Raw genomic sequence first — 24,969 nt, forward strand, 5'->3', positions numbered from 1 at the left:
ACATTCTAGAGGCCACATTTACTGTCGGATCTTCATGAAACTTGGTCAGAAGATTCATTCCGATAATATCTTGGACGAGTTAAAAAAGATGCTGGTTGGCTGCAAAACATGGCTGCCAGGGGGTGAGGCATTTTTCCTTATATGGCTATAGTAAAACCTTGTTAACACTCTAGAGGCCACATTTATTTTCCGATCTTCATGAAACTTGGTCAGAAGATTTATCCCAATAATATCTTGTTATCTCAGGTGAGCTATTGGGCCTTTCTGGCCCTCTTGTTTATAAAATCCTTTTTAAGTGTGTGTATTCTATTATTTTTTTTATAACTTTGTTAAATTGGTGACTTGTTTGTATTACTGATTTCAATTATTTGAGGTTTTCTTATATTGTTTTAAGTTTTTAAAAACCTGAAATTAATTTTTATTTGTTTCCCCTTGCATGAACCTTATGAACCACAAACTGATTTTATTTATGGAACTTTTCTTTTATAACCACTATATATGAGGTAATATCAAATTCTTGTTTTAGTCCCTTGCCAGTGTAACTAGAGAGGTTAATCTCTTGTCTGTCTGTCATTGTTTGCCCTATTATCATCTTGTGATAACTTATATGTACCTAAGCTAGGTGTATGAAACTTGGTATGATCATAGACGAACTTATTCAGAATATGCAGACAATCCCAGACAATAATTGTTGTTGATTATGAAAATAATTGAAAACTTGAATCTGGATTCTGTGGTTACTTACAAAGTACAGTACAACTAAAGCTTGGTAAATGAAACTTGGTATGTGCAAAGAAGGAAAAAACTTTTCAGTTTTGTCTTCTGTCAAAAATTGTATTTGCTATGGCTATTGATAACATGGATAGATAAATTATTGAGAACTTAAATTTTGATCCTGCAATAAAAAATGTTTGTACTAGATGAAACTTGAAATGTGGATAAAGAACCTTATGAGGGATATATGCAAGTTATTTCAGTTATTTCGTTACACAAAAATAGTGGTTGCTATGGTTTGAGAAATATTTGAAAATAATTAAATTTGCAATTTTCCATAACTAAAAGTATTTAAGCAAGTTAAAGGTTACTGAGACTTATTGAGATCATGTTCTTAGTCTGCCAACATGTTCTATGAAGGGGACTGCTGTTTTGTCTGTGACAAAGTTGGTGTTGGATTTTGGTACCTAGTGTTATAGCTTTTGTGCTACCGGTAAGCTTTTAGGAAGTAATAACAAATATTTTGAACAATTTGATTAGTTCCTCTAAAATTTGAGCTTGATCTGTTGTTAGCAATGGTTTTGTTTTAAAAATAACAATTTTTGTTGAATTTATGTATATCCCCACCTACAATACCTGTTTGTTTTGGAGTGCCAACAGAACCCATTTGTTTTGGAGTGCCTTTGTTGTCAAGTTTGCATGAGGTATTTCTGTTCTTTTCTGTTGTTTAGGCCAATGCAATAGGAATGTGTGTGCACCGTGTTATAACCGTGCAGGTAGCTAAAATAGAGCAACAGATTCGACACCAACAGGAGATTATGGGCAACCAAGAGCGTATGTCATCTAACAGCACATTGTTTTTAGCTCACCTGAGCACAACGTGCTCATGGCGAGCTTTTGTGATCGCCTTTTGTCCGTTGTCCGTCGTGCCTTGTCCGTTGTGCAACGTCAACATTTGCCTTGTTCACTCTCTAGAGGCCACATTTATTGTCCAATTTTCATGAAATTTGGTCAGAAGATTGGTTTGAATGATATCTTGGACGAGTTCGAAAATGGTTAAGTTTGCTTGAAAAACATGGCTGCCAAGGGGCGGGGCATTTTTATGTCCCCCACTATAGTAGTGGGGGACATATTGTTTTTGCCCTGTCTGTCTGTTGGTCTGTTGGTCCGTTGGTCTGTTGGTCTGTTTGCGCCAACTTTAACATTTTGCAATAACTTTTGCTATATTGAAGATAGCAACTTCATATTTGGCATGCATATGTATCTCATGAAGCTGCACATTTTGAGTGGTGAAAGGTCAAGGTCAAGGTCATCCTTCAAGGTCAGAGGTCAAATATATGTGGCCAAAATCGCTCATTTTATGAATACTTTTGCAATATTGAAGATAGCAACTTGATATTTGGCATGCATGTGTATCTCATGGAGCTGCACATTTTGAGTGGTGAAAGGTCAAGGTCATCCTTCAAGGTCAGAGGTCAAATATATGTGGCCCAAATCGCTTATTTTATAAATACTTTTGCAATATTGAAGATAGCAACTTGATATTTGGCATGCATGTGCATCTCATGGAGCTGCACAATTTGAGTGGTGAAATGTCAAGGTCAAGGTCATCCTTCAAGGTCAGAGGTCAAATATATGTGGCCAAAATCGCTTATTTTATGAATTCTTTTGCAATATTGAAGATAGTAACTTGATATTTGGCATGCATGTGTATCTCATGGAGCTGCACATTTTGAGTGGTGAAAGGTCAAGGTCATCCTTCACAAGGTCAAGGTTATCCTTCAAGGTCAAACATCATATAGGGGGACATTGTGTTTCACAAACGCATCTTGTTCCTTATATGGCTATAGTAAAATCTTGTTAACACTCTAGAGGCCACATTTATTTTCCGATCTTCATGAAACTTGGTCAGAAGATTCATCCCAATAATATCTTGGACGAGTTCGAAAATGATGCCGGTTGATTGAAAAACATGGCCGCCAGGGGGTGGGCCATTTTTCCTCATTTGGCTATAGTAAAACCTTGTTAACACTCTAGAGGCCACATTAATTTATTTTCCAATCTTCATGAAACTTGCTCAGAAGATTTTTCCCACTGATATCTTTGATGAGTTCAAAAATGGTAACCTTTGCTTGAAAAACATGGTTGCCAAGGGGCGGGGCATTTTTCCTTATATGGCTATATATGGCTAGAGTAAAATCTTGTTAACACTCTAGAGGCCACATTTATTGTCTGATTTTCATGAAACTTGGTCAGAAGATTTATCCCGATAATATCTTGGATGATTCAAAAATGATGCCGGTTGGTTGAAAAACATGGCTGCTAGGGGGCGGGGCATTTTTTACTTATATGGCTATAGAAAAAACTTGTTAACACTCTAGAGGCCACATATATTTTCCGATCTTCGTGAAACTTGGTCAGAAGATTTGTCCCAATAATATCTTGTTATCTCAGGTGAGCAACTTTGGGCCTTTCAGGCCCTCTTGTTTGTTACCACATTTAATCCTTCACCACTCAGATATGCATCTTGACATGTTTGAATTTCTTTAGAAAATGCACTTAATTTATAGGACCTTTCCAAAAAAAATCAAGTTTTAAAGACTCTTATTTCCAACCCTAAGATACTGATGAGCTGCGAACATCATAAATCTGAATAGCCTGCAAGTAACTCACAGGCTGTTCAGGTTGTATGCTGGTGGTATTTGCATGTTGCCATTTTCACTATGCCTCTGAGTGGGAAAAGGTTAAAGCACTGTACAATTCTACTTGCACATCAACCAGGTATGATCCAGGCCGAAAGTTCTCTGAAAATCTTATGTCCCATATTAGAATTGTGTTCTCAGTCTCTTATTTTATGTCTTTTATTTCTCTGACTATTTTGATTATGAAGTTGATGCTTATGTACAAAACAGTATTTATGTTGTTGATTTCACATCAATTCTGATTTTAACGCTTTAAGTGTTTTTTACATTCAAATTTTAACACAAACTCATTGCAATGAGATAGAACGGGGATACAGTTAATCCTGTTAAAACAGACTTGTAAGAATATTCTAATAAACTAGGACCTCAGGTAGCTAAGATGGCAGAGCATTTGACGTTTACTCTGGAATTAGTGAATATATATATGAATAATTAAACTCCATGCAGAAACATGAACAGGAGAGAAATTCTTACTATTCCAGCGCTATTATTAAATGTAAGGTAAGTGACCAAAAGCTTATACCATTCAAGACGTACAACATCACATGTATAAAGCATAAATATGGTTTACCTTTTCCCACTCAGAATCAAAGTGAAATGGCTATGAGCAAACAGCATAAAACCAGAACAGCCTGCAAGTAACTGCAAGGTTTTATGCTGTTTGCTACTCATCAGTATCTTAGGGTTGAAAATTAAGCCTTTAAAACTTGAATCTAGAAAGAAAGGTCTGTAATTTAATTTGATTTTCTAAAGGACTACTTCAAAGTGCGTTTTTGAGTGATAAAGGGTTAAAGCTGAGGTCTTACTTCCTTTGAATCTTCTATCAGAATGGGGTTTAAACGGATTTGAATTGTCAATCAGAATTGGGGTTTCAATGGGTTGAATGACAGATGGAACCGCATTCTTAGTCCAGACTGATATCTAACAAACATGTGTAAATACAAATTAAGAATATTGTTGTTGTTTGAATAAAAAATCGCATTATAATTACCTAATGTTTTAATATGCACCAGAGCAGAAGAATATCAACTTTTGTAGGCACAAGTTTGAATCCAAACCCTGCCACATCATTTCAGTGTGGGGAAATTGGTTATGAAATAATTTAATGTACATCAGTGCGGTTTTATTTATTTTATTTTTTTAAATATTTTTATTTGTGCTTTAGTATATGTATATACCATCCAATAAATATAGGATTCCATATAAAAATGTTGGCTTTTACGCTTAAATTGCTTCTATATTTACCACAAAAGAATAGTATAATGTAATTTAATTTAGATTTATATGTTTAGCAAACATTGTCTATCATGTGATACAGCAAAAATACCTTAATACTTCTCAGAATCATTGTTCTGTAACAACTGAAATATAAAATGATAATGATTGGGAAATTAATAAATAAATGAAGAAAGTTTCTTTGCTTGGACAAAGTTGTTAACAAAATTGAAATAACACTAAGCATTTGCTTTTTCCCTGTTAAACTATTGTAAATTGTAGTGAAATATAAATTGGCTTAATTAAGTCTGAGAAGACATTGATTTGGTTCTTAAAATTATAACTTAAATATGTGTTTTTTTAAAATTCTACTTGTACTAATAGACTTTATGTACATGTTCCAGTCCTGTACATTTGTGTGAAAAGATTTCATATACAATGTTAACAATGAAATGTAAATTTGATTTACAAAATTTGAACTCATCTATGAAAATGTTCATGTCAGGAAGAGAAATTTGGTATTTTGTAAAAATGCTTTGTATTTTGCATACAGTCATGTGCTAATGAAACGCTTGAGGATTGAAAATTGTTTTCTTGGCCAATTTGTAGCAATAAACTTTAATATATTCGCATACAACTTTGTCTGCCTCAAAATCAGTTACTGTTATTTTCTGTTTTTGTATGAATAAAATGACCTTGCAGTTAATATTATATAGAAGATATTTGTTGGTTTGGGTGGAATATGGATTTTAACTCATGAGTAATCTAAGATTTTTTTCTTTGATCACAAGTGAACTGAAAACGATATCCTACCCAATCCAAAAAAAAAATCTTTTTATTTAATGCTTACAACAGTTACTGATTATACTATTGTATTTTTACTGAAATAAATAAGTTGTTAGGTCATGAAAACGATGTCATTTCACAGTATAACAGATCACTGTTAATTTTTACTGTTTGAAACAGTGAATTATCAGTTTTAATTCAAGGATATTTCTATAATAAAAAAAATGGAAGGCATAAAATAATTATTACTTTAATTACTAGTATTACTTTAGTTGGTGTATAGGTGTTTGACCACTGATCCATACACTGAAGTACCAAACAAAGTAATATATTACACGCATTTACAATTCAGAAATTAACATAGTCTTATATCACCTGTAATAAAAAATAATGAAAATACTACAAGAAAACCATCAAACACAACTTTTAGGTTTCACTGTTATTTAAAAATAAATACTGAGTGTATAATTAATATATAAATAAGCCTTGATCTGGTAAACAGGCTTAATTCGTTTGCTTGAAATGTTGTCCAAGATTAGCCTGTACAGACCCAACAGGCAAATTAGAAATGACACTTCCATTTTATCTGCATTTTTACTAAGAAGAGAATTCCTTTAAACCAAAAATTCCACAAAAGCCAAAAGTGTTGTCTCTTATGAGCCTGTGTGGACTGCACTGGCTAATCTGGGAAGACACTTTATCCTCATGCATTTAGAATCGCTTTCCTAGAGGGAGACTTGACTGTCATGTGTTATTTCTCTGCATTGTAGGCTGACCAGATCTGTTATGCGGTGCTGTGTGTGTTCTCATACGTAGCTGCGGGACATGAACTCACTGAACCTCAGAGAAAGCAAACTTGACCAGAATGGAATTCAAACTGCTTGTTTCTTTTATGTTAATGAGCTGTCCATTATCTCTGTAAAAATTTTTTTTTCGACCTAAGGGTTTGTTCTCATATATCTTATCATTCACCCATATGAAACAATGACAAACATTCAATTTCATTAACTTATTATGGCACTTGTATTTGTTGCCATTCTGCAAAGAATTTGTGCTGCTTGTTTTAAGTAAAAGAAAGCGGATCTAAAGTAAAATAAATTCAATAAATATATGATCAAATCCTCAATAAATTGAGGGAATTATTTCTAAACAATGGGCAGCTCATAAGTATTATTTTAAATGGTGCTTTGAAAAATAAACCTCTAATTAGCATTTGTATATAGATTAATATATATATGTATGTGAAATATTTTTGTTGACTACAAAGCATATATTTTTTCACACTGCTCTGCTTTATCAGATTAATATGTATGTTATTCTATTTTCATAGTCTATTATAGAGAGATGTTATCTGTATCTAATTTATGTGTCTTTCATGGTGAGTGATCCGATAATTGCTATCTTTTCTCATTATTGTTTTACTTGGCATTCTTTTTTTTTCTGTGAAAGAATAATGTAATTTGAGTAAAAATCTTGATGTTTATGGTCCATCTCTTATAGCCCCTGTCCATAAAAAAATCAATCAATCCTGAAAAGGTAACCACTGTAATGAAGGAAAATAAAAATTATTTCACCATTATTTCACTGTTAACTATTTTTTAAGTGGTTGGTCAAATGGAATATATAGTTAACTTAATGTTTAGTATGAATGTTGTGTGCACTCAATTTACTGTAGAGGCAGCACAAGCTGTCTTTAATATATGATATTATCTGAATTGATTTTATATCAATGAACTCAATGCTTCTTTTGGTACTAGTTTTTTAATTGGTTATTAACTATACATTGGAATTTATTCTGCAAAATAGTTATAAAAAAATTATGAGTGGATTAGGGCTATCTGTATGGGTAATTAAAAATATATTAAGGTAGATCAATTCAATAATATATAAAATGTGACATGATATGTTGTATCTTTGTGTTTGTTTAATGTATCAGTTGGTGAGCAGGTCTGCAGGTATTTACTGTAAAAGTAAATAATTGCCATAATTAACATGATGAAATTAAATAATTAAGTTAAATAATGTAATGACTCATATATTTAAGTAGTATAAGCATGTTATAAATGGTGCAGTTGTTTTGTAATTGTTTTGTTTGGCTGTTTTGATACACAATTCTCTAGATCAAGTGTTTTATTTTTTGTTGGAGATCCATTCTGGTCAAGTTTGAAAACACACCATCTAGTGGATATCTTGAGGTACAACAGAAAGCAACAGAAACCATCTAAAGAATATCTTGCGCCACAACAGAAAGAAACAAACACTACAGTTGTTTCTACACAAGATGATTTTGCCAAAACAGAACACCTTTGAGTTGGGCGCTAATGGATGCCATGTGGTCTTGTTTTTGATATCCAAACTAGCCCAGTTTGTCATTGTTGGTCATTTGTGCATATTACAATATTGTCATGTAAGTTGTGTGTTATCAGTATTCTATGCCATTTTATGTATTATTGCAGAAACGTTTTCATGCATGCCAGCTATTATTTTCACGTAAACTGTTGTTGACAAATCATAATCCCTCTATCTGTTTATCATCACACATAACCAAAAAGGTATCGACTTGATTGTTACGTGCTCATAGCGCTCAAAATAAACAACTGTTCCTGAAAAGTTAATAATAATCTTGCATGTTTTATACAGTTTCAATGTATATATTATGAAATTACTAAGGTTGGGCAAGGGAGTGTGGTTGTTTTTGCATTTAGAACTGTATGCATAGTCAAGTCCACGGTTGTGTTATTTGATGTAAACAACACATTTTTATGTAGAAAATTTTCTTGACTTACTATTATTTATAAGAGTTCTCATAATCTATTAAGACTTACACCATGTTTTTTGACAAATGATTATTAGGCAAATGTTTTAAAGAGTTAAAAGTTGAACATATTGCATGTTTTATGTACAAGAGATTATTGAGTTTATTAATGTTATGCTGCATTTTTATGCCCCCCTCGAAGAAGAGGGGGTATATTGCTTTGCTCATGTCGGTCTGTCGGTCGGTCGGTCTGTCGGTCGGTCCGTCCACCAGGTGGTTGTCAGATGATAACTCAAGAATGCTTGGGCCTAGGATCATGAAACTTCATAGGTACATTGATCATGACTCGCAGATGACCCCTATTGATTTTGAGGTCACTAGGTCAAAGGTCAAGGTCACAGTGACCAGAAATAGTAAAATGGTTTTTGAATGATAACTCAAGAACGCATACGCCTAGGATCATGAAACTTCATGGGTAGATTGATCATGACTTGCAGATGACCCCTATTGATTTTGAGGTCACTAGGTCAAAGGTCAAGGTCACGGTGACCCGAAATAGTAAAGTGGTTTCCGGATGATAACTCAAGAACGTATACGCCTAGGATCATGAAACTTCATGGGTAGATTGATCATGACTCGCAGATGACCCCTATTGATTTTGAGGTCACTAGGTCAAAGGTCAATGTCACGGTGACCCGAAATAGAAAAATGGTTTTCGGATGATAACTCAAGAACGCATAAGCCTAGGTACATGAACCTTCATAGGTAGATAGATCATGACTTGCAGATGACCCCTATTGATTTTGAGGTCACAAGGTCAAAGGTCAAGGTCACGGTGACCCGAAATAGTAAAATGATTTTCGATGATAACTCAAGAACGCTTTTGCCTAGGATCATGACACTTCATAGGTACATTGATTGTGACTCGCAGATGACCCCTATTGATTTTCAGGTCACTAGGTCAAAGGTCAAGGTCACAGTGACAAAAATCGTATTCACACAATGGCTGCCACTACAACGGAAAGCCCATATGGGGGGCATGCATGTTTTACGAACAGCCCTTGTTTATGTGTTTCATTATAGAATGTATTTTAGATATTGCTCTGAAAGGATGGCATTGTAGTAGTCACGCCGTATTTTGCGTTTCGTCCATCCAGTTTTTGTTTCTGCTCTGTTTATTAATGCCTATGATGATTTTAATATATTGAGTAATATTTTTTTTCATTCATCTTTCTCATGAACATACAATGTGTACAATGCCCGGGCTCCTTTGCTATGAATTATTCGTTTCTGTCCTGTAACTTTTTATGCCCCCCTGTAGGATGGCATATAGTAGTTGAACTGTCCGTCAGTCAGTCTGTACGTCCGTCCGAAAAAAACTTTAACATTGGCCATACATTTTTCACTATTGAAGATAGCAACTTGATATTTGGCATGCATGTGTATCTCATGGCGGCCATACATTTTTCACTTTTGAAGATAGCAACTTGATATTTGGCATGCATGTGTAACTCATGGCGCTAAACATTTTGAGTGGTGAAAGGTGAAGGTCATCCTTCAAGGTCAAATGTCTAATATATGGCGTCTGTATGTCCGTCCAAAAACATTAACATTGGCCATAACTTTTTCACTATTGAAGATAGCAACTTGATATTTGGCATGCATGTGTATCTCATGGAGCTGAACATTTTGAGTGGTGAAAGGTGAAGGTCAAGATAATCCTTCAAGGTCAAATGTCAAATATATTGCGTCTGTCCGTCCGAAAACTTTAACATTGGCCATAACATTTTCAATATTGAAGATAGCAACTTGATATTTGGCATGCATGTGTATCTCATGAAGCTGCACATTTTGAGTGGTGGAAGTTCAAGGTCAAGGTTATCCTTCAAGGTCAAAGGTCATTTTTTTTTTAAATTTCAAAGTGGCATTCTCATGAAGCTGCACATTTTGAGTGGTGGAAGTTCAAGGTCAAGGTCATCCTTCAAGTTCAAAGGTAAAAAAAATAAAATCAAAGCGGCGTTCTCATGAAGCCGCACATTTTGAGTGGTGGAAGTTCAAGGTCAAGGTCATCCTTCAAGGTCAAAGGTCAATTTATTTTTTTTTAAATTCAAAGCAGCGTTCTCATGAAGCTGCACATTTTGAGTGGTGGAAGTTCAAGGTCAAGGTCATCCTTCAAGGTCAAAGGTAAACATTTTTTTTATAAAAAATCAAAGCGGCGCAATAGGGGGCATTGTGTTTCTGACGAACACATCTTTGCTAACTCTTTTTCCCTCTCAGAAGCAAAGTGAAAATGGCTATATGCAAACAGCATAAAATCAGAACAGCCTGCAAGTAACTCACAGCCTGTTCAGGTTTTATGCTGTTTGCTGCTCATCAGTATGTAATGGTTGGAGATGAAGCCTTAAAAACTTGAATCTATTAAGAAACGTCTTTAATAGAATTTAACTTTTTTAGGGACTACAATTAGGTCAAAATATGTATCTAATTGATAAAGGGTGAAAGGATGGGATGATTTCAATATTCAAGACTATTATTCCCCATGACAAGACAACGTGTGCAATACAACTCCCATACTCTGCAATTTTAATAATACCAGGTTACAAACTTGCAGAAAGTATGCCCCTTTTTCAACAAACCACTAGCTGCATTTTACAACATTCGACATCAAGAGGTATTCATAAATAAGTTGACATTAAATTTTGTTAGTTTTGTTTAGTAAAATTATTATAATGATATCATTAAGTGTTTGGTCTTAAGAACTAGTTGTTATAATTTCGAATCCACATTCCTATTATTCATGTACTTACATGTTTGTTGCTTTATGTGTTTTTATAACTGCTTTTGCAGTTGTGTTCGGCAATATTGGTAATTTTATTGTTGCGTTTTACGCAGAATCTCTTTAAATACGAAATCCATAGCATTGAAATAATACACAATTAGTTTTAATTATGTACAATTTGAACTTTGTTGTGTAAACATTATGTTTATGATCTGACATTTTTGAATGTGTATTAAATCATTTATTGCAACGATTATTTAGTATTCATGCTAAAGTTATTATAGTTATTTTGCAGGCATGCGTATGCTTACTGAGGTTTAAAACATTATTTTACACTATTGAAAAGTGCAATAAAGACTACACAATACTACGCAATTCGTTTGTGAACATAGTAATCTTAGTAAATGCATGCGCTGGTTAATTAGCCGGATTTTTTTCGAAAAAATCTCGGCTTATAGATTGATGTTGTCGGGCGGGCGGGCGGGCGGGCGGGGGGGGCGGGCGGGCGGCGTGCTCGAAAATGTTAAAGTTCTTATTTCATGGTATAACTTTGGTATGCTTGGACCTAGAGTCTTCAAACTTGACATGAAGGTTGGCCAGGATTAACAGATGACCACTGGTCATTTCAAGGTCATTCATTTGAAGGTCAAGGTCACTGTGACCTTCAATATAAAAAATGTTAAAGTTGTTATAACTTTGGTATGCTTGGACCTAGAGTCTTGAAACTTGACATGAAGGTTGGCCATAACTAGTTAGTAACCACTGGTCATTTCAAGGTCATTCATTTGAAGGTCAAGGTCACTGTGACCTTGAATGTAAAAATGTTAAAGTTCTTATTTCATGGTATAACTTTGGTATGCTTGGACCTAGAGTCTTCAAACTTGACATGAAGGTTGGCCAGGATTAACAGATGACCACTGGTCATTTCAAGGTCATTCATTTGAAGGTGAAGGTCACTGTGACCTTCAATATAAAAATGTTAAAGTTGTTATAACTTTGGTATGCTTGGACCTAGAGTCTTGAAACTTGACATGAAGGTTGGCCAGAACTAGTAAGTAACCACTGGACATTTCAAGGTCATTCATTTGAAGGTCAAGGTCACTGTGACCTTGAATGTAAAAATGTTAAAGTTGTTATAACTTTGGTATGCTTGGACCTAGAGTCTTGAAACTTGACATGAAGGTTGGCCAGAACTAGTAAGTAACCACTGGACATTTCAAGGTCATTCATTTGAAGGTCAAGGTCACTGTGACCTTGAATGTAAAAATGTTAAAGTTCTTATTTCATGTTATAACTTTGGTATGCTTGTACCTAGAGTCTTCAAACTTGAAATAAAGATTGGCCAGTACTAGAAGATGACCACTGGTCATTTCAATGTCATTCATTTGAAGGTCAAGGTCACTGTGACCTTAAATGTTAAAATGTTAAAATTGTTATAACTTTGGTATGCTTGGACATAGAGTCTTCAAACTTGACATGAAGGTTTGCAAGCACACTTAGATGACCACTGGTCATTTCAAGGTCATTCATTCTAAGGTCAAGGTCACTGTGACCTTGAATGTAAAAATGTCTGGATTTCTGTGTAGGTATGTGAAAGCAAAACAATAAATAGTATTATTTCATCTAAGTTTATTTTCTTACATTTGATAATGAAATTGATGGAAACTTCAAACAATATGTTACTAATTTGCTAATAAAAAAATTGAGATCAAACTTTCCTAATTGTCAATTCAAGTTCATATTTGTGACCTTAAATGTTATTGTTGTTCATGTTTATGCATGCATTCAAAACAAAACACAAGGTTTGCTCATGCCTTGAAAAGTACTTACATTTCATTTTGACCTTTGAACAATATTTCAGTAATTTAAGTATTGCATTGACAAAAACACGAAAGGTACTTTCCTGTCATTTAAATCAAAAATCCGGCTTCAATGCGGTCATCTCCGACCGCGGAACTCTTGTTAAAGAATGGTACAATAATTGGTTCTTTTTCTTTTAATAGGGTAAATCGTTATTATATAAGATATTAACAATAATTATTTAGATTATAAAACTGATTAGAATATAAAAGCACATTTCTTATAGTCAGTCTTGTTGACCGCAAACAAATGAGTTACCGTTTACGTAAAAGAATACTTGATGATGTATAAAATAAGTAAATTTATTGTGACATTAAACACAATCAAAACTTAATTAAGTCACTGGCTTGTTTTTCTTTAAATAATTTACTGCCATTTATTTTTGAAAGCACTTCAATAACTTACAAGAGGTTATTTAGAAGGCATCTTGATTTTTAATGAAATTAATGTCGATATTGCTTTAGAGTTCGAAATCCTTTGTCTTTACATCGTGTATTTTATGTTTTGGTGTTGACGAGGAGTTTTGTTCCTTTGTAGAAAGCCACAAGGGTTAGTTTATTGACATGTATATAGCCTTGTGCAATATTGTTAAGATGTGTTTATAATAAAATAGTATATACTCGAGTTGTTATGGTATCTACTTGATCATTCAATGATAATGCGTATGTACATGTATACCAAAGTTTAAGTGGTCCTTTCGAACAGAAGCTGTATTGTTCTAGAGGTCGGCAACTACCATTTGCAGATCGCTGGAATACCGTATGGGTACCAACAAAACATGAGTGAATTTTCAATTGAATATCTGTAGTTGTTACATGTATATGTACTTGTTGAACGCAAACCTTAATCTACATTTGATCTTGCAAGCAAACCTTTAACGGATTTTTAGATTTACAGATGAGGACATACACTTACAAAAAGCAGGTTCTGATAACCAGTCTTCGTCAGTGAATGTGCATAAAGACACTGGACACAAATTTAAAGTTTTATTTTAATATCAGTTGCGGATATAAATTTATCAAGAAGTTACACACAAGCGTTAAACGGAAATCGCTTTAAAAATAATTATAAAATGGATAAAGACATTGTAATAGGCAAACATCAAATGTATATGTGAATTATGCTTATGTTCTATATGTAATAAAGCAGTTTATTATTAAGACTGTTAGGACTAATAGTTTTTAGCTCGGCTGCTTTTGGAGAAAACCCGAGGTATTGTCATAGCCAGCTGATCGTGTCCGTCGTCGTGTCCGTTGTCGTCTGCTTAAACCTTAACATTTTGTTAAGGTTTTGAACATATAAGTGCTTCCACCTACAACATTGAAACTTAGTATGTAGATGCACCTTGATGAGTTCTATACGCCACACACATTTTTGGGTTACTAGGTCAAAGGTCAAGGTCACTGTGACCTCTAATATAAAACTTTAACATAGGCTCTAAAATTAAAGTGCTTCCACCTACAACTTTTAAACTTTATACGTTGATGCACCTTGATGAGATCTACACGCCACACCCATTTTGTGGTCACTAGGTCAAAGGTCAAGGTCACTATGACCTCTAATATAAAACTTAACATAAACCTTATCATTAGCTCTAAAATCAAAGTGCTTCCACCTACAAATTTGAAACTTCATATGTACATGCACCTTGACAAGTTCTACACGCCACACCCATTTTTGGGTCTCTATGTCAAAGGTCAAGGTCACTGTGACCTCTAATAAAAAATTTAACATAGGCTCTCAAATCAAAGTGCTTCCACCTACAACATTGAAACTTCATATGTAGATGCACCGTGATGAGTTCTACACGCCACTACCATTTTTGGGTCACTAGGTCAAAGGTCAAGGTCACTGTGACCTCTAATATAAAACTTAGACAGAACCTTAACATTCGCTCTAAAATCAAAGTGCTTCCAATTACATCTTTGAAACTTCATATGAGCATGTACCTTGATGAGTATACACGCCACACCATTTTTTTGGGTCACTAGGTCAAAGGTTAAGGTCACTGTGACCTCTAATATAAAACTTTAACGTAAACCTTAACATTCGCTCTAAAATCAAAGTGCTTCCACCTACAACTTTGAAACTTCATATGTACATGCACTTTGATGAGTTCTACAAACCATTACCATTTTTGGGTCACTAGGTCAAAGGTCAAGATCACTGTGACCTCTAATATAAAACTTTAACATAGGCTCTTAAATCACAGTGCTTCCACCTACAACTTTGAAACTTCATATGTAGATGCACCTTAATGAGTTCTACACGCCACACCCATGTTTGGGTTACTAGGTCAAAGGTCAAGGTCACTGTGACCTCTTAAAAAACTTCTGACAAGCTTTCATTTATTCAAAACTGCACCCGCAGCCGAGCGTTGGCACCCGTTATGCGGTGCTCTTGTTAATTTATGTATCCAAAATGTTTCTTTGCATGAACTTTCTAGATTTAATAAACAAAAGTAACGTGTTTGAACGGATTATTTTATTTAATCATAAAATGGTGCATAGTTCTACATAATTGCTGGTCAGAGTTGATTGCTCTTATTACCTTATCTCACTCAATGACCCGTAACACACGTGTGAAGTTTCAGTTAAAGAACTTTAACGGAAACTGAGCCATGAAAACCTCAACCATTTTGCAGAACAAAAAAGGTGAAATGTAGCTAAATTGAAGGTCACATTTAGCTTAACCAGAGCATAAAACATATGCCGACGCTAACATTCGAGTGAGTAGTATAGCTCGGACTTTTCGGTGAATAATCGAGCTACAGACTTAACAGAAAACGTGAAAAAATAAGATTTACATGTGTGAATAATTTTAAAAAAATCACACACGTGCGAATAATGCAAAAATATCCACAAAAACTATATATCTGTCAACGAGTAACCATACATGTCCAATACATTGTTAAACATAGAATAATTGCATACGAAATCCGTATTTATTGTACTCACACCAACATAGAAATGACATAAACTACAACTAAAATTCGCATAACACAGGATGGAGATGTCGTAAGTGTTTCATGTTTGATTTACTATTAATTAACACGAAAAATGAAGAACAGCATTAAAGTATTTTTATGTTGCTTATAAGGGTACATATGTAAAAGAAAATGTCTTCCATTCGATTTTCTATTTTTAACAACGGTGGCCATCTTTTACAATGAAGCGGAACGATGCGCACAAAGTTATGTTAAATGCCATCCAAAGAATATTTGTGTACATTTTCATGGAGAGTAGCCAAGAACTTGCTAAAATATGCCAAATATACAAAACTTCAACGCGAGTTGTATTCTTATAACAAATGGCCATTTTGCGCAATGAAGCGGAACCCATCAATGACTCTTGCAGACCAGCACCTATGAAATATTTGTATTAAAAAAATCTGTGTGTACATTTTCTTGCGGCCATATCGTTCAGTGAAGCGGAACCATATGTTCATCTTAGGTATAAAATTTAAAATTCGTGTAAATTTTCTCAAAGATTGCACTAGAATTTAGAACATGTGTCAAATGAAAACAACTTAAATGCACAATTCATTTTTTGCTCACTTGGCCATTTTGTGTGCAATAGATTGAAACGTTTTCAATAAGTATAGAGGCGGTCCACCTAACAAACATTTGCTTGAAATTATTCATAAATCTAAACATAGGTAAGCAAAATGGCAGCCGTATTGTGCAATGAAGAACCATATGCGAATGTTTGGAAATGGACTCTCCAACGTTTAATTAATTTTTAAAGGATAATAGAAAGCTTAAGAAAATATAGCAGCTATTAAATTAAAAAACAAATTTATTAACGACGCCCACACGCTCGCCCGCCCGCCCAAGAGCCCACCTGCATGCACCATCGCCCAGACGTTTGGTCTTTGCTTTAAATCCGGCTTAAAATTAGATAGCAATGGAAAAGCGCAGACATCCGAAAAGGACATCCGCAGACCACACCTCTGCCATTGGAGGGCGACGAATTATACAGAATAATATGTGCATGTTACCTGAATATTTGCATGTACGGTTACAAGGGGGTGGCCCCAGCTTTAATAATTCTTGTATGTTAAGTGCGTATCGTAAAAATTGTACTTTATTGTACAGGAAGTTGTTTATTTGCCTCAAATAAAATACTAGAGGAAAACACATCTTCTATATTTTCATTGTTTCTTTATAATGCATAGTCAAGTTTGCTTACCTTTAAAATGTTTGACTTTTGTGTCATTTAATTTTGCTTAGATTTGGTATCAAGTAGATTTTTAAAATCATTTTCTGCTATCTGTTCCTGAATACAGGTTTGGGCTTAATTATGATAAAAATGACCATAACATTTTTTAATTAAAAACACACAGAAATAAATCGAATTGAAACATTTTTTCAAAGCAAACAATCATTTTATCAACATGTAAACACTTTTATTTTTAAATCAAGTTTTAATTCAAGAATGTGGAAATGTGACTTACATATAAGTATAAATAAAAAAGGTTTTAAATCCATTCCAAATTCGTATTCACTTATGCTTACTTAAACGTTCTTTACTGGTTTATATCAATTTTATTGATGTTTTGAACTACTCAATAAGAATCATTTAATAGAAAAATATGCTTGAAACAGTGAACATGGTAAATAATAAAAAGAAAATCTAATGATAATTAAAAGCCTTATTTACATAAAGAATCCTTAAAGAAACTATTTCTTAACTTTTATTTAAGTATGCTTATTACGGAAAACACATGCAAAACAGTATACACGATTGTAAACATATATATTCATAGACGAACATTTCTACGGATGATTATCAGTTCAACATTTGGAGATGCTTCCCAATAAACTACGCCAAGCAAATGTAATGAGAAAAGGAACTAACAAAATCGATTAAAAGCTAAAACTAAAGGACAGTATATGACATTTAAACTGTGCGCAAAAAACAACAACAATATATAAATATGTCGATAACAATGGAAATGATAAATATCGAAGTTATAGGATAATAAACTGAACGTTTTACATACCCCATGGGGTATATATGACACAATTGAAGTATTTCGATCCCTATAAAAATTAACACTGCCATAATCCGCTCGGGCATTATGCAAAACTTCGCTTGATAATGAAGCTCTATTTGAAGGTTTTCAAATTTCCTTCAAACAGTGACTTCCGAATTCTTTAAAAGCAGAGTATCCAAGGAAAACGCATGTGTTTAAATTTTAACGAAGCTACCAAAATTTTAACGACTTACGACAAGTATTTGCTGAGTATCAGCACCACAACATTGCAAACATTGTATAATTATGCGAGTTATATATAATAGTAGATAATCACTGGACCAGACCGTTTTGAGAATATGAAAATATTCTCTCAGCAATACAGCATATAAAAGGTAACTTCAATCCAATCAAACATTTTGCTGAGTATGAAGATGTATATGCTGAGGTTTCCAGTAATATTTTGTAAAGTTTCCTTCATAAATTTACTTTACACTTACTTTGCAAAACTGCAATGGTCGAGACTGAGAGACGAGTTTAGGAGACCAAGTTAAGAATTGTTGTTCTCTTTCATAATTGAACAAGACGTCACATTACTCTGACGTGGAACATCTTTCTACTCTTAATTGTTATCCAAAAGTAAGCACTGTTTCAATAACTTACACTCAATTGTTGCTGAGAAATTGAACAGATGGCCAAACATGGCCGTCCATAACGGACGGACAACGCGGTGGCTAAAATACCTTTACATGGAATAATATACCTACACAGATAAACTCTATATAAACATTACATTTATCGTCAAATATCAATTAAGAAGAAATATACTTGAGTTAACATAATAAGACTTGTCCAAAATCGAATTGAACATTACATTTAATATCATTAACTAAAAATCATACAAGAAATACCAAACGGTTACAACATTACAAACACCTGCTTTGAAATTTTATCTTTCATGATAATCAATAAATCAAGGTATGTAGCGATAACCTGTTTTTCAACCGAGTGCGTTTCACTTCATTATTTACAATATTAGTTTTGTAACTTTTCAAAAAAACTATTTGCATCAAAAACCCAAACAATTTAAAAATAGTTCTCCTGAACACACTTTGCCCATGACTTTGATATGCGGGTCATTACATCAAAAGTAATCTACATAATTGAACAATATAAAGAAGTGAAACTCCAGCTGCTGGAGCAGTATTGAATTTTTATTAAAAACAATTAGTTGGTCCTTTATTTAAGGCAAGTGACCGATTGCCCAAACAGTACAAAACAGCACAATACAGCACAATACAAACCAACATAAACACAAAATATGAATAGAGCTGGGGTCACCGCCTTGGAACGGTCAATGCAAAGCATTGGGGGTTTAAACCTGGTAAGCCATACTCTCTTGGGGTTAACACTGACCACGGCCCCGTGGATCATACGTACAATAGACCCTTATAAGTATATTAACATCCAAATGGACATGTTTGTATCTGCATGGAAACTAGCTTCATTTTTGGCATACACTATTTTGAGGCCTTTCCAAATATGGCTCAAATATTGTCCCTTGGGTCAAAACTGTCATCCCTGGGTTCACATGGTTTATATAAACTTTAAGGAAAAAATAATTATTATCTGTCTATCTTTAAAACTTTACTCAGGTTAGAGATCTTGAGTCATCTTAAAATGCATGCAGTTGTGGAAACTCTATTTATCGATAACTTCCAACGCAATTTAAGAAACAGTAATACATTAATATACATGTGAATGACTTAATATCAAGTACACCGCATTTCCAAAACGAACAATTGTCATAAAATACATGATTATATATATAGATTTATTCACAAAGTATTTGCGTGATACCGTGCACACAATTTTCCGATCGATTCCATGTAAATGTGTTTGACCAACATTTGACGAAAAAACGCATTTCCGTCGCTTTTGTATTTTATTTTATCATTTTTATCTCGTTTCCTGTATTCCGCCTGTTGGTACCAAATTGAAATAACAAACCTTAACATCTGGAGTGAGATTGAAGAACTTTATTTCCAAACACATTTCTGTAAAAAACAAAAACAAATGGTTCAAGATAATCGGGTAATGGTTAGAATAATGCACGAGGGTCGTCCATTACATTCATTCACATAGTCTGATCATATTTCAATATAAACCAAACTAAAGTCTTATAGGAAGCGCATCAGTATAGCAAACTTTAACAGGAAACACAATAATACATCTATTTGATTATATATATATATATATATATATATATATATATATATATATATATATATATATATATATATATATATATATATATATATATATATATATCTAGTATATATATATTATATATATTAAATTCTATTTGATTATATAATTTATATAATTTGATTATATGATATTAATAAAATATATTTGATTATTAGTTCTATTTGATTATATAAGAAATAAATAAATATATATATATATATATATATATATATATATATATATATATATATATATATATATATATATATATATATATATATATATATATATATATAGATCTAGTTTCACTGCAAGCTTTTATATTTGAAGACTATTTTTAACATATGATGATATATTATTTTGTATGTTATATGTGCTTACCTTCTTGAAGCGAACGCCCTATTGTTAATAATACATGATATATGTACACAAAATAATGTACATGTATTTAGATTTTGAAATTAAATATATTATCATATGTCATACATAGTGGCATTGGATGAAATAATGCTGTATTGTTTGCTTTATTTCTTTCCCACTCAGAAGTAAAGTGAAAATGGCTATGTAAAAACAGCATAAAACCAGAACAGTCTAAAAGTAACTCGCAGTCTGTTCAGGTTTATGCTGTTCCCTGCTCGTTAGTATCTTAGGGTTGAAAATTGAGCATTTAAAACTTGAATCTAGAAACAAAGGTCTTAAGTTAAATTTAACTTTTTTAGGGAATACAATAGCGTCAATTATAAAAATTAACACAGCAATATTAATTTTGCCATGACCAAGCGATAAGTCTCTTATGAATATTGGTTGTGCATATAACCGTCACACTGTTTTTGATGTGTACAGAAGTTCTAATTATTTTTATTTTTCTGCGAAGAGGTAAATCGGAGGACACTTTACGTTTATCCTCCGTCCGTCATGTCCATATTATAATAATGAATCCGGTATACACATTATAAACCATGATCATCTTATGACAGGTCAATTATCTGTCAACGTTGACACAAACATCTTAATTTTGAAACATTACAAGTGTATGGATACAGGATTATATAAAGTAAATGCCAATTTTTAATCGATAGTGGCTTTCAACTACGTTCAATATTGCCAAAGTCTTGTTTCTTATGTCTGTTTCGATAAATTGCATTATTTTCAGAAATTCTATGGAATTAAATTTCACCTACCGTTTGACATTTGCAGCAATTAAAGGGCACACATAACATTCTCGTAAAGTTTATTTATTTAGTAAGACGTTTCATTATCATTTTGTATGTTCTGATTGAATTATTTGTTCGGACGGAAAAATGGGTGAACAGAATAAGGGAATAAAACCAGACAAAAGGCACACATATAGCCTAATTTGTATATATATATATATATTGTATATAGTTTTTGTGTGATTATACTATTTAGATGTTTACTTTTTTAGGTACAGTGACCTGACATTTCACCTCTTTTGAAAAATGAAATGCTTTGCATGGTTATATAAGCAGGTCAAATTACGTCCGTGATTCCTTACTTTTTTCTGAGACATTTTTTTTCAGGAAATGTACATACATGTACTTTATGCATGCTAAAAAGGATTGGTGCATAATCACCATTCTCTACATAAGAATACCAAGTTTCATGCAGTCAACTATAGTACTTTTTGAGAACTCGAAGGACCAAAAAATATTACGGACGAATATATTGATGACGGACGAACGAACGAAGAATAAACCTGTAATCACCTCCTTTGAAACCGGGCGTGGACTTTTAATGTATATTCCAATAAATCAGACAGCAAATCTTACAATAAACTGACATAGATTATATTTTTATTATTATGACTTTTATTACTATTATTAACAACGAACCTTGTTCATTTGAACCTTTCCGATCAACACATGCACCTCTGTTTGGAGATATTTTCTTAAATGATCTTTAACTAGTCTATTGTTTGTCAGTATATTCTGTAGCTCTTTTTCATTGATTCAGTATGTTACGAAAGCTTACAAACAAGATATCAAATAAGTATACTTACAGTATACTAAAACGACACATACAATAAAAAAAATCAAACTAGTGAACACAATTTATTTAAGACAGAATTTCCATTTGCTTAATGGGAAGGATATGGAATCACATTTATACATACGACAAGAATATCTTTCTTTATGTGAATTGTTTAAAAAAATAAAACACAATTACATGCAAGAGCATCATTAAATGTGTACTTTTATGCAACCAAACTCAATATCACATAACTCAAAAATAAACTAATCACTGCGCTTAAAAAAGTGTGTGTCTTGCACACAATTGTGCCTTGCACATCTACACTTCAAATTGATGACATATTTAAGTTTCATTCCAATTGCTTGAGAGCTGTAGAAGAAGTTTGCTCCATGAGCTTAGATTAATTAATTCGGACAGACGGACCGACTAATCGTCCAGTAAACCAACCGACAGCGCGTCTCCAGCATACCAACTGTCTAACTAATACATATTCAATGTATTTACCCTTTTAACAATTCTATGTCTCATATAAACAACAGCAGCAACCGTTATTTTGCGCAAGTCATAAACGTAATTCATTTCAGATGATATATACAATTTCACATCATAGTCAACACTGATGTTGCCTTGTATTGAGCTTAGACTACTTTATTTCCATAAATTGGTATTCGAATCATATTAAATATTCAATACAATACAAGAACAAGAAAATGCGTTTACGTCGTGCATAATTATAATATGTATGTGATTGTTTAATTACATGTATTTTGCTTCCTGGATATAAGGCCGATTCGATATTCCTAAACCACCATCCTACTGGCTTGTTCTCCTCGATGTTGCTTACAAAACGTGGTTTAAATCGCAGCAGTCGCTTCGAGTTTCACGCTAACAACATTTCCGTAAGGTCATTAATCTCTTCGACGTCCCCTTCCTTTGGTCCAGTATTGGTTTCAATACACATTGTAGCAGCGATGATATCGCGATCTTTGTCGCTTGGTCTAATGCTCGAAGCGCGTTCTGCAACTACCATAATTTAATTATAAGACCGTAATATGCCTTTGATTCATCGTATAAATAGATGGCTTTGCAAAACAAAAATATAAATCGATATCGATTCAGAGCAATAATCGTACATTTCAGAGACTGAATTTAATTGCGAGAAGTAGTTCATACATTTTTCCCATAAATACATTAGGAAATAATGTAAAAAGAGTGTTTAAAGATAATACATTAGCTTATTAATGTCTAAAATAGTCTCACCCATAAGTATTGAAGTCAACGAACGTTTCAATTGAGTGAAGTCGCCTTTGAATTCCTCTGGAAAAAACGCTTGTGACTGTAAGTTCCAAACTACCTGACCATGCCAGCGTTAATTCAAATTTCACTGGATGTTTGAAGTTGAAACATAAAATTATATCTTTTTCGTTACGTCGTGTTATTTCTGATGCAGCAGCGTGCCTGCCAATCTTTTGCTCTTGATATGTGTGTAAATATAACTGCGCAAGTCATCAAGGGTAATAAAATCGCCGTTAAGCAGCTCACCACATTTAGAGTTTAGATCTTTGCATTTTCCTCCATTAGCACGTAAGGTGAATGCCTGCATAACATATTTCAGAAACTGACTTCCGCTGATAAATGCGCGTGCTTCCTCGCTTTACGTGTTACTGAATTAGCTTTAGAGACAAAGTTTAATCCAGATGCACGTACTCTGGATAGCAACAATCAAGAAAGATAATCACCTTGTTCAATGTTTCATTTTGTGCTTAACATTTTCCATTTTTTTCCCCGAGGTAATCAATTGTGAAAAATTCGTCTTTACCAATATGACATCCTTGCTTCTCACTTTTATGACCAGAGTAAACGAACAACAAAGTCTTTATTTTTTTTCTGGTAAGATGTTTAAATGCTTCATCTAACTGTTTAACAGCTGAGTTATTTTCTGCATTGCCTGTTTCTGCAACAACTATCACAATTTATGGGCTGAAAGAAATACTATTGCAATTTAAAAATTACGGTTTATCATCATCATTTATTGGCGAATCGGCATATCTACGACTACTTTTGTTGGGTAATTAAAATGCTGACATTACACAATTTGTTAGTTTATACTCTTGCCTATACATGCACTATTGCAACCAAATGGTAATACAATTAACAGTGGCATCCGAATAACATTTAGTTTTAACTTGCTCAATTTATAAAGATCTTGTAAAAATATTGTATTCGACCCAACTGGCCAAACCAAGTTTAATTTAAAAACATGCTATATTGTCAAAATACTATTGAATTTAACAATATTTGGTGATTCATTACTGATTAAATGAAACTCCGTGAGAAAAAAAAGAAGAATGTGCTGCTTCTTAAATTAATATTGTATGGAACCCTACAAACATTGTCTATTTAATACGTGTTTCTTCTTAACGTGATGTTAATACACTAACTTTAGTACATTATGTTTGAATACTTCATTGTAATTTATGTTTATGAACATTTTTGTTTTTGTTTTGTACGGATGCACTTTGACTTGAATTAGTTAATCTGTATGTAAATAGTCAAGACGTTTTGCCGATGTTTCAATTAAAAAAAATCACTATTGAAATCATGTGGATACCTTAGACACATTGTAGGTAGGATTTTTGACGTTGCAACTTCTTTGAATTTTCTGATATCTTCTTTGAATACACTTTCTGTGGGATTTTCATAGCCAGCGACCAAAATGGCACAAAAATCCGAGTCTAAATGCAAAGTATTTGTTTTCATTCACATAGATAAATATAAATAAAGACATATTAACACTGTCAAGATTAAGAATCAGGATATGAAAGATGTGGTAAAATCGTGACTAAGTTAATTGTTTATACGTAAACACACAGCGATTCATTATATATAGTATTTTTCAAAGGCGACGTTTCAAACATATCAGCAACACTACTAACTTC

The 24,969-nt window shown here is 33.2% G+C and overlaps 1 protein-coding gene across 1 annotated transcript in view; it reads left to right on the top strand.

The window, feature by feature from the left end:
- The window catches only part of LOC127850870 (MAP kinase-activating death domain protein-like), a 137,422-nt gene extending 127,351 nt beyond the window's left edge, over positions 1-10,071 (top strand). Inside the window, exons 37-38 of the mRNA XM_052384223.1 lie at positions 1,446-1,548; positions 6,188-10,071. Coding sequence (XP_052240183.1) covers positions 1,446-1,548; positions 6,188-6,192 — 108 coding nt within the window. The 3' untranslated portion in view covers positions 6,193-10,071. The remainder of the gene's footprint in view (positions 1-1,445; positions 1,549-6,187) is intronic.
- Positions 10,072-24,969: the final 14,898 nt, after the last annotated feature.

The sequence above is a fragment of the Dreissena polymorpha genome, chromosome 1, assembly GCF_020536995.1.
Source record: "Dreissena polymorpha isolate Duluth1 chromosome 1, UMN_Dpol_1.0, whole genome shotgun sequence".
NCBI classification, from domain to species: Eukaryota; Metazoa; Mollusca; class Bivalvia; order Myida; family Dreissenidae; genus Dreissena; species Dreissena polymorpha.